The sequence below is a fragment of the Mirounga leonina genome, unplaced genomic scaffold (assembly GCF_011800145.1).
Source record: "Mirounga leonina isolate KUSES-001 unplaced genomic scaffold, KU_Mleo_1.0 Mir_54, whole genome shotgun sequence".
NCBI classification, from domain to species: domain Eukaryota; kingdom Metazoa; phylum Chordata; class Mammalia; order Carnivora; family Phocidae; genus Mirounga; species Mirounga leonina.
The window spans coordinates 205050-221518 of NW_023270812.1; the positions used below are offsets into that span (position 1 = coordinate 205050).

The 16469-nt window shown below is 47.9% G+C and overlaps 1 protein-coding gene across 1 annotated transcript in view; it reads left to right on the forward strand.

Moving 5' to 3' along the window:
• Positions 1–16469, forward strand: part of LOC118001784 (T-lymphoma invasion and metastasis-inducing protein 2-like) — a 114274-nt gene that overhangs the window by 74074 nt on the left and 23731 nt on the right. The window contains exon 14 of the mRNA XM_034991930.1: positions 214–317. Within this exon, the coding sequence (XP_034847821.1) occupies positions 214–317 (104 nt within the window). The remainder of the gene's footprint in view (positions 1–213; positions 318–16469) is intronic.

Consider the following 16469-nt stretch of genomic DNA (forward strand, 5'->3'; position numbering starts at 1 on the left):
CTGGTCGCCTTTGACTGAGAGCGACAGGAGACGTGGCTTCTTCGTTAGCGGGAGCCGGGGTCTGTTGCAGGAGACCCTTCGGTGGTGGTGAGGTGCCGTTCGGCGCTCTGGCTTTTCCTCCCTCTCTTTGTCTGAACCCTTAAACCAGTCACCATGATTCTCTGCAAAGGGCCAAACTCACTTTTATGTGTGTTTTTGTCACTTTTTATGCAGATTTCAGCAACGTCCCTGACGTCACCACTGGCCTGAAAAGGAGTCAGACCGATGGCGCGCTGGCCCAGGTCCCCCACGGGGAGAGAACAGGACAGACGTTCGGGGTAAGATGCTGTCCCAAATCCCAAAGAAGAACCTGGCTGACAAGCATGAATCCCCCCTTTCACCCGAAGTGGGGAAAGGAGATGGGGTTATCCCGTCCCTCAGTCCACCCGCTGAAACCTATTTTTTTTTTTTGCCTTAATGGAAATAGTTTCCTTATTTATTCCAAGCGAAGTATGTTAGGACAGTTTGACGAGGACAGTCTATGCTCAGGTGTTCTAAAAGTTATGCTTAATGACTCTATTGCTTTCCTCCTTTTTTTTCTTTTTTTTTTGCCCACAGATAAATTATTTTTGGAATGTTGTCACTTTGTTGTGGTCTAAAACATGAGACTTGGTATTTTCACCATTTTTCAGTGCACACTGCAGAGGTGTTAAGTGCATTCACAGTGTCGTGCAACCACCACCACCACCCATGTCAGAACTTTGTCATCATGCCAAGCAGAAACTCTGTACCCATTAGACTGTAACTCCCCATTCACAACTCCCCCACCCACCGCGACCCCGGCTCGCCTCTCAAAATTTTACTTCCTGCGCCCTTTGCTGTTCGAGGTCCCTCGTGTGTGAGCGTACCAGTATTTGTCCTTTTGTTTCTGGCTTATTTCACATGGCATCATGTTTTCAGAGTTCATCATGTCGAGGCGTGTGTCAGAGCTCCCCTTCTTTCGGAGGCTACAGATACTATTCCGTTGTGCGTGCTGTGTTTTTTTTCCCGTCCATCTGTTGACGGGCGTTTGGCTCGTTTCCACCGTTCGCCTGTTGTGAGTAATGCTGCAGGGGAGATTGGCATACAAATATCTGTTTGCATCCTTGTTTTCAGTTCTCTTGGACACGCATCTAGGAGTGGAACTGCTAGGTCACGTGGCCCCTCTATGTGGAGCTTTTCCCGTGTGTCCCACAGGGCTGTGCCACCCATCCGTGGTGGCTGAGGGTTCTGATTTCTCCGTGTCCTCGCCAACACTTGTGATAGTCCATGCCTTCCCTACATTTTTAATTGTTCGTCGAACATCCTTTCAGAAATGGTCTGATCCACCTGATCTGTTTTAACACACAGTCCAGTTTTAGTTGATTTTGACATTATAATTCTGTTTGCAATTCCTTGCTTTTATCTTAAATATAAGAATGGAGATATATAAGCTCTGACAAGTATTTAAGGACAACTTAATGGGAGCGCCTGGGTGGCTCAGTTGGCTGAGCATCTGCCTTCAGCTCGGGTCATGATCTCAGAGTCCTGGGATCGAGCCCCTCGTGGGGCTCCCTCCTCAGTGGGGAGCCTGCTTTCTCCTCTCCCTCTGCAGCTCCCCCTGCTTTGTGCTCTCTCTGCCAAATACAGTACAGTCTGCTGGGTTAGACTGATACCACCAGGGGCTGGTCCCTTTGGGGGGCAGCCATGTGGCACCCCCGGGGCTGATGGTCGCTATGAGAAGGGGATTAGGTTGGAGCCTGCCCACTGCGGAGTGGGTTCTGGTGGCCCCGACCTCCCTCCTCCTCCTCTCCCTGCATTGCTCCCCTATTCCTGATCCACCTCCTCCAAAATCTCTCTTGTCTTCTTTCCAATTCCTCAGACGAAACACTTGGTCTGGCTGTGCCCCCAGGATGCAGTATCTTTTAATAAACTGACGTCCACATTTTTAGTCTGATGCCTGTGTTTGATCTCTGTTGGATTAGTTACTTTTGGGAACTTGACATCATAGTTAATAGTGATTATATATTTTTAAGAAATGCATCCTAGAGCATCAACTGGATGTCTCTTGATTGCTTTGTCTTAAAGTTCTGTAAAAAAGTAAATATTTCTGACACACTGTAGAAGCTCAGCTATCTATTTAAGGTAAGCATGCCTGAGGAGCACCGGCCCAGTGAGGCAGCCTAATGCCGCTAAGGATGATGATGTCTGTTGTAATCTGTTTGAGTTCCACATTAAAGTTCTTAAGAAGGAAAGGAAGTTCTTTTTTCCAGATTTTATTTTAACATTTGGTAAAATAAATAGGCAAGAAGTTACTGTGTTAAGGCTATCCCCAACTCCGTCATTTAACAGTGCCTGTCATAACGAAATAAAGCATTTACCAGATGAACATTGGACAGCACTTAGAAATTGAGGAAAGGAGGAAAAGCTGCAGTTGAGCTTGAAATTGGAGCTGATTGAACTTAGTTTTCATTGCTACAATGGTTAGAGGAGAAAGCAAATAAATACCAAAGGGGCGCTCTTGGGTGGGCTCTCAGTTAAGTGTCCGACTCTTGATTTCGGCTCAGGTCATGGTCTCAGGGTGGTGAGAGTGAGCCCTGCATCGGGCTCTGTGCTGGGTGTGGAGTCTGCTTGAGATTCTCTCTCTCCCTCTCCCTGCTTGTGTGTACTTGCTCTCTCTCAAATAAATCTTTAAAAAAAGATAAATACTGAAGAATACAGAAGACAAAAATATTGAAAGAGAATATCATCGTGGTGAGCATTGCTGTCGGTCCCTCTCAAGTCAGAGTCGTCATCATCAGACCTTTTTCAAACCTGAAGATCATCTGTCCATAATAACGGACTTCAGGGCATTTCTCAACAATCCTAGTGTAATGCCTGGCAGTTACGTTAGTTCACACGTTCTTTGTTCCTTGGGAAAGAAGAATCGGTGACCATGAGAAGTAATAATTGGGATGTATGTTAGTGAAAAAGTTTTGAATTTAAGAATCAAAAGACAGCCTGTCCATCAGTTAAGCATCCAACTCTTGGTTTCGGCTCAGGTCGTGATCTCAGGGTTGTGTGATCGAGCCCCACAGTGGGCTCTGCACTGAGCGTGGAGCCTGCTTGAGATTCTCTCTCTCCTCTCCCCTCTATCCCTCCCCCTCACTCATGCTTGCTCACTCTTTCGCTCTAAAAAAAAAGAAAAAAGACATTTTGTTCTGTATTATTATTTTCAGCCCCCTGGAAACATCAGGTTATACCTAAAAGGAGTCTTTTTCTGTTTTCCAGGGGTGGTTTGGGAATTGGACGATGTGTGTCCACGTGCTGGGCATGGATCTTTTGGGCTCGCCCTGGTGCTGCCCCACAGTGGCCATGGGAGGTGGTCCCTGCTCCGGAGAGAAGGCTGGCCTCTCTTTCCCGGGCTTCCCACTCTGGCCCCTCTCGCCTTCTTAGGGGTCATTAACTTCTTTTCAGATTAGACCCTGGTTGAACCGGAGTTGTTTGGGATATTTTACTAATAATATTCTAGACTTTGAAATAAGGAATAATTTCCCTTGAAAATCAAATGCAGCCTGGCTTGATGAAGCACAGCTGTAAGTGGGGCTTTTGAGAGCCCCGCAATTTCTGCAAATGGCTCATAATTGATTGCCTTCTTGCTCTTCAAGGGTGCCTATTACTGTCACAGCTCTTTGTATGCCCCTGTCAACCTCTCCTGTGTGCGGGCTCTTTTTTCCCCCAGTATTGTTAGCAGTTAGCTGGCACTATTGTAACAGTTTGGATTTGGAAAGGAATAAACAGTTTCTTTTTGGGTGAGGGGGTTGAAAGACTTTCTTTCTGGGTTGTTCTGGGAACTTGAGGTGGGCTAATAAGCAGGCTCTGCAGAAATACGGTTTACATTCCACTTTCCAGTCTCTGAGCTGCCTCTGAAGATGTGGCACTTTGTGGCTCTGTCGTCCCCCAGTGTGCCCTGACCTGGTGTCTCCCCAGAGCCGGCAGGCTCGGCATGGGGTGGAAATTCAGAGGAAGGGGGTGCGCTTCCCCAACCAGCAGCGCTGCCTTGGAGGAAGAGCTTGGTGGCGCTAGGACGTCCTTGCGAATGTGACTTGGAACAACAGTTTGGGATTTTTTCATTGCCTGGGGATGAGAGTGAGAGAACGTGCGTCTTACTCATTTCCCAACAGCCGACCGTAGATGTAATCCTTTCTCCCAGAGGGAGCAGGTTCCTTTGAACTTTTCCTTTCTATGTACAGCATGTAAGTAAGCGAGGGCTTTGATCTCAGGGGTGTGGATTCTGATCCAAATGTAGGCATGCTTGCATGGTTTCCTTTTTCTCTGTCTGGAAAGTTGATTTTACTCTGAAATGTCTATAGATTGTTATGCAGACGGGAAGAGATGCCTTTCTTTCCAGAAGGGAATCCTGACTGTAATCTTTAAACACTCTTTGCAGCTAAGGATGCGAGCATTTCTTTTGGATTCTAGTTTCTCGGTGGCACTGTCGACTTTTCCTTTCTCCTTCCTACCTTGCAAGGGTCTTTCAGTGGATCTCTGAAACAGTTTTGTCCTTTTGAAATATGTCAGAGAGCCCAGAAATTTCAAATTTTTACTCTGTAAAATCCGCTTGAAAAGAGGAGTCATTTGAAGACAATACATAATTTGCTGCTTTGTGAAATTTCCCGGGAGCATAGCCCATGCTAGTCATTGGGCTTCATGCTGTAAAAGAAAATCCACAAAAGTGAAACCGTTTTCTACGAGGTAAGCAGAGTTTTTACCTTAGTTATTCCTGATTAAATGTTTTTTTTCCCCCAGCTTTTTTAGAAGAAATTTTATGTAATCACCTAGTGTAGCTTCGGCAGTGATTATTTTTACAGTTTGTAGGCGTTGTGTTGCTAGAACAGAGAGCATTGGGAATCTGGAGATCCACAGCATGACGACTGTGTGTTGTGCTCTTTGCAATTTAATAATGCTTAAGATCTATTTTGTCCTTTCATTTGTGCAAGGTGGAAAAAAGAGACATGCAGTAATGGTTAGGTGTTGGAACACAGTATGAGCAGAACTTGCATTTAATATTTTTTTTTTTTTTAAGATTTTTTAATTTATTTGACAGAGAGACACCGCGAGAGAGGGAACACAAGCAGGGGGAGTTGGAGAGGGAGAAGCAGGCTTCCCGCTGAGCAGGGAGCCCGATGCGGGGCTCGATCCCAGGACCCTGGGATCATGACCTGAGCCGAAGGCAGACGCCTAACGACTGAGCCACCCAGGCGCCCCTTAATATTTAATGCCTGCTCACGCACTTCTCTTAACCTTCTGAGTTTTTTTTACATGAATTCCTTTTAAGAGCTTGCATTATCTAAGAAGCGAAAAGAAAAGATTATTGGACATATGGTTTGTTTTCCAGCAGGCTCACGTTGTACATCTTTCTACTTTATCTTTGAGTCTCCTGCATTATTTCAAGATCTGTTTGGTCGTAAGATGTTTTGGCTAAAAAGTGAAATTAAAATACAGTTTCTTTGTGAATTGTGGTCTTTCTACGTGGCTGCTACTCAGTAGATTAATAGGATCATGATCTCTTTTAAAGAGCTAAATATACCTTTTTCTAAATGCATGTCCTCCGACAGAATCCCTGACGTATGAATGAACAGAGGGATAGCATCCTCTAAGCAGACCCCATTGTCCCTGGAAATGACTTGGCGTCCTCTTTTGCAGTGAATAAATCCAGGTGGGCAGTGATATAATGGAAAGAAGTCTCAACCTGACGGTTGGAAACCTGGCCCAACCAGACTTTACCACTGCATGACCTGGGGCAGGGCACCCAACCCGTGTAAGCTTACTCTGTCCTCACTTGTGAGTGAGAATAACAGTGCCTGTTGTTGAGAGGATCGTGCACAGTCACACACACGCCCTGGAGAGATTGTTAGGCTGAGAGGTCCTCCTTCCTGATGTGTCCCATGCACATACAGTGCTCCGGATGCTTTCTCATCCTGCGCCCCTAACACATGGCTTACCCGCCTTCGCTGCCTTCCCAGTCTTCTTGAAGGGAGTATCAGGTGGTCAGATGCTGTTGAGCTGTCCCAGGACACAAAAAAGAATTGGAAACGAAGGCCCTGGCAGTTAGGTCCTCTTAGCTGTTTGTCACCTGCACGAAGACCAAACCCACCCGCCTCGGAGCTGGTTTTTCTTACGCAGAGTGCCGTGGATGGACACCCTTTTTAAAGGGCTGCTTTAAAAGATTAACAAAATCGTATCTGTCAGGTCTGCCCTTCTCTTTAGCAGGAGTGGGCTGTGAATAGGGAGAAGCTGAGTGAAGCCTGAGACGTAGCCTGTCAGGATGTCGTACAGACTTGTGCCTCTTGGAAGAGCAGCGTCCCTTCAGGGCCTAGAGAGGCGCCGTGGGTACAGGATCCAGTAGAGCTGAGCTTTCTGCCCGGCTCTCAAATGCACTGTTCCGCGTTTCTAACACCGTAGTACATCCATGTGGCAGGGACTTGGCGGCAAGTTTGTGGATTTGTTGGCAGCAACTGTGCTTAGTTTGCATGGGAGTCTAAGAGTCCATCTGATCTCTTTGGAGCTGATTGGAATTTTTTCTTTTTTTAATTACTATTTTCCCAGCTCCAGGGGTTAGTGCCCGGCTCCTGGTCTGCCCTGATCTTTAGGGCTGATGTGTCCGGAAGATGCCAACTCTGCTGGGTGTGGCAGGAGGGGACATCGCTGAGCCATGAAGCGCACAAGAGCCCTGTCCTCTTTGTTGCCAAGGATCGCTTATCTACCCTCTTCAGCAGGGTTCGAGATGTTACCCACAGTGTCAGATGAGAGAGAGAGAGAGGAAGGGAGGCAGGAAGGCAGGAGGGAAGGAAGAGGAGGAAAACCAGATCTCTGTGCAGGGTGTGGGCAGGGCCAGCAGTGAGCTGGAAGGGGGTTGGCATTGAGAACCAGAGGTGAACCCTCTCAGCCAGCAGCTACGTGGCAAGCAGTTTGGGCAGGGGGAGCTTGTCCAAGGGAAGGGGGACAAACAGTGGAGTTGACGAGAAGGCAATGGGAAGAAATGTTGATGGTGTTGACTTCTCTGCACTTTCTCTCCCAGCTGCTACCCTCCCAACATGGCCGTGGGGCTGGGTCCTAACGGGGCTTGTGCGGGGCGGGTGTGTCCCTGGCCCAAGCAGTCTGGAAGATGGGAAGGGGCTTGCTGTTGCCACGGGCAGAGCTGTGGGCTCACCGGAGCCCAGAGACACAGAAATGGCCAACAACATGGTGGTGCCCGATGAGCACTCAGCCGTCTGTGCCTTTGCCAGAGAGGCTCTGGGAGCTCAGAGGCTGGGGCTGCTTGTCGAATGAGACTGGGCTGGGGTGTAGGGCCTCAGGGAGCCGTGCTCGCCTGCCTTGTACGGGTAGAGAGTATCGTTGTTCAGGCAGTCCAGTGAGACTGGTCTGGAAGCCGGGCTGTAGGGTGTTAGCTCCCGGGGGCTGGCCTGGGGCCGGCCATGCCCCTCTTGCTCTGGGCCCAACAGCATTGGCTCAGGGAGGCTGGAAGCCTTCAGGAGGCCGCTCGGTCCCCGGCTTCCCCTTCCCTTCTTGTTAATGTGGCCAGTTTCCCTTCCAGCCTCTTCCTTCCTCCTCCTGTTTGGCCTCCTCCCCAGCCCCAACTGGCCCTTTCCTTCCTGCCTCCCTCTGGCTCCTGCTTCCTCATTCTCCTCCAGACTTCCCCCTTCACCCTGGTTTTCTGGGAGCAAGAACGAGTTGTCACGGGAGTCATCCTGGGAGACCCCAGGGAGGGAGCAAGAAGCAGGAAGGCGTCAGGCGCCTGGGTGGCTCAGTCGGTTGGGCGACTGCCTTCGGCTCAGGTCATGATCCTGGAGTCCCGGGATCGAGTCCCGCATCGGGCTCCCTGCTCGGCGGGGAGTCTGCTTCTCCCTCTGACTCTCCTCCCTCTCATGCTCTCTGTCTCTCATTCTCTCTCTCTCTCAAATAAATAAATAAAAATCTTAAAAAAAAAAAAAATAGAAGCAGGAAGGCGTCCGGAGGCCATGCCGGCACCAAGGCGTGAATCGGCGAGAGGGCGGGTGGGCTTGTTGCTCGGCGCAGCTCTAGAACTCACTGGCAGTGCTGAAGGGATAATTACACCCCCTCCTCACACTGTCGGGATCGTGACTCACAGGAAAGTGCCTGAGCCTCCCTGGAGCTGGGCTACATGAAGGCTTTACCTCCCTGGGCGTGAAGACTAGCTTGCCACATTGATTTCCCGGAGTGGGCCTCTCCCTACTCATCCTCTCCTTCGAAACCATGGGGGCCATGATTTTGCTTCCAGCCCCTCCGAGATGAGACTGGAAGAGGGTGGGTTTGTCCTTTCCGAGGCCAAGCAAAGGCCCACGTTCGAAGAGCAGCCAGCCAGCCACCTGCATCTTGGGGCGGGGGTGGCAGAGAGGGACCCCAGCTGCGCTCCTTGGGACCTCCCCTGTTGCCTCCCGCCGGGACAAGTCTCAGTGGGGTGGTGGCAAGTCGCCCGTGGTCTGTGTTGGTTGCAGAGCGGGCCATATGCTTTTGGAAGTGGCCGTGGAGGCGAGGCCGCCCCCTTCCTTTGCCTTCATCCTCCTCCTCCATGGTGTCCCGCCCTCTGTGTCTCCATGTTTCTTTTCTTTCTAGGCTTCCTGGATTGGAGACAGAATAATTTCAGAATCATCTCCCTTTTTGGAGGAGAAGAAAGCAGGGAGTCTGAGCGGGGAGTCTTGGGCCAGACCCCACCGTCAGTAAACCCCGTTTGCAGGCTCATGCAGGTTCTCGGGGGGAAGCCTGCTGGACGTGGGTGGTCGTGGGGGAAGAACACGTGGGGTTGGGCCCCAAGTCTTACACCGAAATCCTGTGTCCTTGGAGGAGTCCTCAGACTTCTGCATTTGCGCGCCGAGGGGCGGGCTGCCGGTCGTGGAGGCCCGTGCTGGTTCTGTTTGTGGTGCTCTGACGCCCCGCCGGCCTCTCTCGCTGCCCCGACGCCTCATCTGCAGCCGGCGTTTGCCTGACGTGTGGCCTTTTCTCCTCAGGAATACAGAGAGCTGCTTAAAAGAGAATTAATTCTAGAAGAAACCAATTAGAATTAGCACTGATTATTTATTGTCCTTCACACAGTTATTGAAGTAAAAACCTGTAAGACTTATGGGGGTTGAAGGTCATGGCAAGTGAAAGTGAGGATGGTTAGGTGCTCTATTCCCGTATCAGCTCCGATCTTTTACTCTCTTACCTGGTTGAGGAAAATAACTTAGAGCAGACCATTGAGCATCTGATGAAAGTGATGGGCCCTCAGGAAATTGCTCCTGTATGTGACAAGTCACTGCAATTCTAGGGAGCTCGCTCTGCTTGGGACGTTTACCCACAGATTTTCTCCTTAGGAATCAGTGAGCTCTACGTTCATAATTCTGACGTTGAGTAAACACCTGAGTAATCTAGCTGCTGTCTTGACTTAATATTATTAATATTACAGACATAGTTATCAGGTACTTACAGAATGAAAAGCACTGTGTTTCTTTTCATTTCCTTTATTTTTTTTTTGACCCTGAGATCAAGACCTGAGCTGAGACCAGGAGTCCGATGCTTAACCACCTGAGCCACCCAGGCACCCCTGGCCCCGTGTTTCTTTAGCCAAGTGACATTTTGAACTTTGTCTTTATCTTCAGGTCTGATTGGTGTGGTGGGCTTGGCAGTAGTAAGGCCTTATTTTAATGTGCTAAGAGACATTGAGATACTATTATTACATAAGAACCCTGCCCCAGATGGCATAAACCGTTAGGTTGAGGCCAAGGAGAATATTGCTGGTGGTGGTTAGACATTCCTACATTGTTGAACACCAATTACAGCATTATGCACTGATGTTCTAGCATTTTCAGAGTTTCATTTTCTGTAATTAGTGAAAGAACATGATTTTTGGGGAGGCGGGGCAAAAATCTAGATCTTGACCCCAAGCCAACATTTTGTAGAACTCCCTTCAGTAGAATCAACAGCTGTCTGTGGGACCAGAGGGGTGGTTGGATGCCCAGTTCAGGGGATAAGAAGGAAGCAGACGATCCCATGGTTTCCCCGGGGCCGAGAGAACTTTACCCCGGCCCCATCACGTCAGCAAGCCAGCGAAGGCTCTGGTGTTCGCTCCTTTCTTTGTCTTTTGAAGGAATGACAGCCACGGTTAGGATCTCATTTTGGCTGGCCACTCTTTGGGTGCCACGAATCCTGTCTTACCGTCAGTATTTACCAAGAATGGGGGTTGGTGTGGTGTCAACTCTGTTCCTTCATTCGTTGGGACCTCCCCCACAAAGGCATTCCCAGATGTTAGCTGTTGCTAGGAGGCCTGAGACAGTCGTGTCGATGCCTCCGTTAAAGATCTGTGTGTCAGGGGCGCCTGCGTGGCTCAGTCGTTAAGCGTCTGCCTTCGGCTCGGGTCGTGGTCCTGGAGTCTTGGGATCAAGCCCCGCGTCGGGCTCCCTGCTGGGCGGGAAGCCTGCTTCTCCCTCTCCCACCCCCCCTGCTTGTGTTCCTTCCCCCTCCCGCTCCCCCTGCTTGTGTTCCCTCCCCCTCCCACTCCCCCTGCTTGTGTTCCCTCTCTCGCTATGTCTTATCTGTCAAATAAATAAATAAAATCTTAAAAAAAAAAAAAAATCTGTGTGTCAGAGATTGTAGTCCAGGGAAGACTTCGCTTGTCCTGCATGAGCGCAGATGTATCTGAGCCTCAGTGCGTTCTCTTCACGCCTTTCATTACAGCAGATGCTCACCTTTTAATAATGTCCCAGCCCCACATGGTAGCTGCTTTCACTTGCTGAAAAAGTTCTGAGAAGTTGTTGTGAGTCATTTTGCAATTTCCTCTGTAGTGTCCGCTCGGAGCGGACTTTGTGTCACTGCGGCGGGGGCCAGGCGCTGAGGGAGTGGGGGCCTGGGGACCCTGCTGGGAACACTTCACCCCCTCCAGTACTGGCCTCTCACTCTCCGGGGGAAAGGTTGGATTATTAGTTTCATAAATCAGTCTCCTGCTGTTCTTGATACCAGCACAAAGGACCAGGCAACACAAAATAGATTTGTCACTAATATGGGAGACAGGAGAAAACCGAAAGCACGGCTTTTGATGCCCCCAGTTCTGTCTTTTCTCCTTTCCATTCTTGTTTGTTGTCACGCCTCCCTATCCCTTTTTTGTTTGTTCCGCCTCCAAGCATCCCTCCTCCTCTGTGACTCACCTTCCTTCACACTCTCTGATTCTTTGCTGCCACCTAAGTTCTCTTGTGTTTTCAGAAAACAGATGTCAGATGAGGAAGCTCTTAGATATGCAATTGCTTAGAAGGTTCTGGCTTGGCATTGCACAGGCTGAGGGTTTCCACAAATGTTGTGTCACTCGGGGAGTCCTGCCAAGGGGCTTCGAGTTGGCGTTGGAGTTGGCTTTGAAATGTTCTAGAATCCGGTACCTTCATGGTTCATCCAGCCACGACAGAAAGGATGATCAGATGAGAAGACTGGCCTGGGCGGCATCAGCCTGCTGTTCCAGGCACCAGGATGGGGCAGGGCATCTGCGCTCTCCACTCAGTTGCCTAGTGAGGTCTTAAACACCGTGGTTTTATAGATGAGTTTCCACGATGGAGAGAGGATTATCAAACCAGTAATCTCAGGTGAGATTTAAAATTAGTTTTCTGTGTCTGAGGCTTAAAAAAAAAAAAAAGTTTTAAATTGACAGTCGGTTGCGGTCACGTTGTCTCTGACGTCTTTTGGTTTTGCTTGCGCTCCTGCCTGTCCGTGTATGATTTTACAGCCGTCCGCCGTGCTCCGCGCTCCTGGGGAAACATGGCTTTGGTTCTTTGGATTTATTGACTTGCATTTTCTAGAAGGTTGATCAAATTGCCAAACGGTTTATTAAAATTAATTGTCTTAGTTTAAATTTTATGACCTCATTTCTATTATTTAGTCAGTGTTAGATTTTTAGAGATTGGTGGTAAAGTCTCAGATAAATGTGTGTGAGGCAGACATTGTTCATGTGAGATGATTAATTTGACCCTGTCAATAACATACAATCCAGAGTAATGGAACAGACTTGATTATAACACTGCTTAAATGGGGCACCTGGGTGGCTCAGTTGGTTAAGCATCTGACTCTTGGTCTCAGCTCAGGTCATGATCTCAGGGTCATGAGATCGAGCCCTGTGTCAGGCTATATGCTCTGAGTCTGCTTGGGATTCTCTCTCGCTCTGCCTCTCTCTCTCAAATAAATAAATCTTAAAAAAAAAAAACACTGCTTAAATCTAGCAAAAAAAAAAAAAAATCTAACTACAACTAGGAGTAAAGGGGCCTGCAGGTTGTATCTGTGCTCACTCAAATAGCACTTTATCCAAGCCTAAGAAAGGTGGTCAGGATACTAACAAGTAATTTACATTTCATATTTTTGTGATTTTTCTTCCCAAAGCTACAGTTTTTTTTTTTTTTTTTAAAGATTTTATTTATTTATTTGAGAGAGAGAATGAGATAGAGAGAGCATGAGAGTGGGGAGGGTCAGAGGGAGAAGCAGACTCCCTGCCGAGCAGGGAGCCCGATGCAGGACTCGATCCGGGGACTCCAGGATCATGACCTGAGCCGAAGGCAGTCGCTTAACCAACTGAGCCACCCAGGCGCCCCCAAAGCTACAGTTTTTTAGATACCAGATTCCAGGTATTATTTTCAGCCAAATATTAGAACTGATAGTCCAGGCTTTTTTTTTTTTTTTAATTTTTTAAATTTTATTTTATTATGTTAGTCACCATACATTATAACATTAGTTTTTGATGCAGTGTTCCATGATTCATTGTTTGCATATAACACCCTGTACTCAATTCAATATGTGCCCTCCTTAATACCCATCGCCAGGCTAACCCAACACCCCACCCCCCTCCCCTCTAGAACTCTGTTTGTTTTTCAGAGTCCATCGTCTCTCATGGTTCGTCTCCCCCTCCGATTTCCCCCTGTTCATTTTTCCCTTCCTACTATCTTCTTTTTTTTTTTTTTTTAACATATAATGTATTATTTGTTTCAGAGGTACAGGTCTGTGATTCATCAGTCTTACACAATTAACAGCGCTCACCATAGCACATACCCCCCGCCAGTGTCTATCACCTAGCTACCACATCCCTCCCACCCCCCATCACTCCAGCAACCTTCAGTTTATTTCCTGAGATTAAGAATTCCTCATATCAGTGAGATCATATGATACTTGTCTTTCTCTGATTGACTTATTTTGCTCAGCATAATACCCTCCAGTTCTATCCACGTCGTCGCAGATGGCAAGATTTTTTTTTTTGATGGCTGCGTAATATTCCATTGTATATATGTATACCACAGCATCTTTATGCATTCATCTGTTGATGGACATCTTGGCTCTTTCCATAGTTTGGCTATTGTAGTCCAGGCCTTTTTAAGCCCAAAGAGGATGTGGTAGGTTTCAGACAAGTAATAGGGCCTAGACTTTCTCTCCCTACCCCCATACCATTCTTCCTAAGTGACTGAGAGCCATCCTTGACCCATGCAACCTGCTGGAACAGCAGTCAGTAGAAGTCAGTGTAGTTATGGGTGCCTGGGTGGCTCAGTCAGTTAAGCGTCTGCCTTCGTCTCAGGTCCTGGGATCGAGCCCCGTGTCAGGCTCCCTGCTCAGGGAGGAATCTGCTTCTGCTTCTCTCTCTCCCTCTACCTCTCCTCCCTGCTTGTGCTCGCATGCTTTCTCTCTCTCCTCTCTCTCAAATAAATAAATAATATCTTAAAAAAAAAAAGTCAGTGTAGTTGATAAAGGGTCACAAAGGTACGAGCCACTGGAGCGGGTGAGAAGAGCCGGCTTCCGTCGTCCTGCAGCTCCCGTGGGGTCATGCAGGGCTGTCAGCCCAGGCAGCCACCTTGCTTTGCTGTGCAGCAAGAGATCGTAGATGAAGTTTAAATGCTCAGGAAAGTTTTTAAAGAATTCATAATTTGCAGAAATAGCCGCCTTCATTCCCCAAGTCAGAGCAGATACTCTCATCTGCCTGTCCCAGAAAGAGACACCATGGCTGTTTCTTCTGGAGACTGTTAGGGGGCCGTTGCGAGCTTGCTGGGCGTTCTGTGCCTCCCTCACCGGTGGCCATGTGTTGCTGTCACTTGGCCTTGACTCTGATTGTCCCCGTGGCCAAGGCTATCCCTAACAGCATTATTTTCAGTTTATATTTGGAGAATGGGGTATAGAAGAGATGAGAAGATTCACAAGAAGGATTTCATCCCTGGCTGTACTACGGGGGAAAAGCACGTAGATGTTTGTCTCTTAACTTGCTGTTGCTGGGACAGGCAGGAAGTGGAAAGACAGCGGGACCCAAGTGCTGGAGCCTCTCACTGCCTGGTTGGCGGGCTTTTGGAAAGTCGCCTCATCTTCTGAATCCTCATAACCTTATTAAAAAGATTAGGACTGCATTTCCATGATAGTCTCAAGGAGGTGAAATCAAAGGAGAGCCATGTGTGAGAAATAGCTTTGTAAACTGCAGGGGGCGCTAAGCCAGGGTGGATGAGGGGGGCTGCTGTAGGTTCTATTAGTCCGTGTGTCTGTGAACACCCTCGTGGATAAGAGGATGCTGTGAGAGTAGGCAGACCCAAGGCTCCCCTTACACCAAGATGGGAAGATAGACCAAGCCAACTAGGGGATACAAGTCTAAGGCAGTCTAAAGCTAAGATGCTCAGGGAGGACCATCAAGGAATGGGAACGGGTGCAACTGACTTACAGTTTTCTGAGCATCTTTGAACTGCTCTCAGAGCTGAGTGCTTGGTCTGCAGCCAGGAACCGGGTGCTACCCTACTTTCTGTTTTTCTAGGTAAGGCAACCAGGAGCCCACGTAGATGACAACTAGAAAGAAAATATGCTTCTTAGGGAACCGCAGGAAAGGGGAGAGGACTCAGCTGGGGGGCAGTCTGGGATTAGGCTGCTGGGCAGCCCCGGCCCCGGGCGAAGGTGGACACAGCTGGAACTGTTAAAGCCAAGTGTGTGGGATTGCCCCCTTCCAGGATTCAGCTGTCTTGTCCTCATACAGACTTGCCCCGAAAATTGGTGGATATCAGATTGATCAAAGCTCTCGCTGGTCAAGAATGTGATTGCAATTGGCGTTTATATGGATGCATTCTTTTCCTTCAAATACAGTGACAAAGATAGAAAAAAAGGCTCAGTAAATTCTCAGAATATGTAACACTTCAAGACCTTTCCTGCAAAAACTGCTTCAGTAATCTATTATCAGTTGCCAAGAATAAAGCCAGAGACCTAACTCTTGTTTGGGAAAACTGGCATTAAACACGGAAACTGACTAGAATGTTCAGTGAAGACATTAACCACTGAAGGAAGGGTAACGGTAAATACACAAGTTTAATTTATTTGATTGCCAGAATGAAAGTGGGCCATGAGAGAACACTGAAGGAAAAGAAAGGAAATGGACCCGAGCCCAGAAATCAGCACCTCTGGATGGAAAAGTGGCTGAGAGTAGTGTTGATAGAAAAGTCATAGTTAAGAATATGTTTTACAAAAAAAAAAAATTCAGTTGAAAGATACTGGCTTAGAAACGTCTTTAACCAGATAAATATATTTAGTATGAATGTTAAGTGGTATAAAGTAATCATAGAAAAGATTTAAATTCAGGTCTAAATGCCCCGAATCACAGGACAAACAGAATCATCTCAGCCATCAAAAAGGAACACAAAATAAAGCAAAACCCAGAGAATTTGAGTCCTCTTTCGGAGCCCTGGATCTGAGCCAGTTGAGCATGCAGGTGTTTGGTTTGGTTTTGGACACAGTTGAAAGCATAGGACATAAAAGGGTTTATACCTCATGTGAATTAAGAGGCCATTTGTAGTCTCTAGAAAAATAACATAAAATCATCTTTTAAATTTCCCCTTTACTCACTACAAATGTTCAGAATAAAGGTTTTTAGGTGATGTTGAGTTTTAATTAAGGCTAATTTCAAAAGAAGAATCTTTTTTGATTTGGGGTCATCTGTCTGTTATCAGGACTTGGCAGACTTTTCCTGTGAAGGGACAATAAATGTTTTAGGCTCTGGCAAGCCTTCAGCTCTGCATTTCGGGGTGGAAGCAGCCAGAGGCAGGTGAATGAGCATGGCGCCAAGTGCTAATAAAACTTGATCTACAGCAGCAGATGGCGGGTTCCACTGGCCCGGAGGCCTTCGTTGGCTGACCCTTGCTCTGATGATCCACCCTGGCCTCTGCCTGCCAGTTTTTGGGGCGGGGGGGTCATTAAAGTCTCTGTTAGACCGTGGGCCGTGTATTTTTGCATGCAGAAGTCAAGGAGAAGCTCATGCATCTCTCTGGATGCTCAGGTTTAACTGTACATCCGGAGGAAGCCGTAGCTTACTTTCTGGGTGAAAAACGGGAAGGCAAGGACACGGCACCCAGCACGGGCTGTATTAGATCGGATGAGCTGTTTTGTGTAAGCTACCTAAGAGCGATCTCGAGACACCCGGTCTTTTCTGTGAAGGAAGTGCCCCGTGGTGTAGAAAT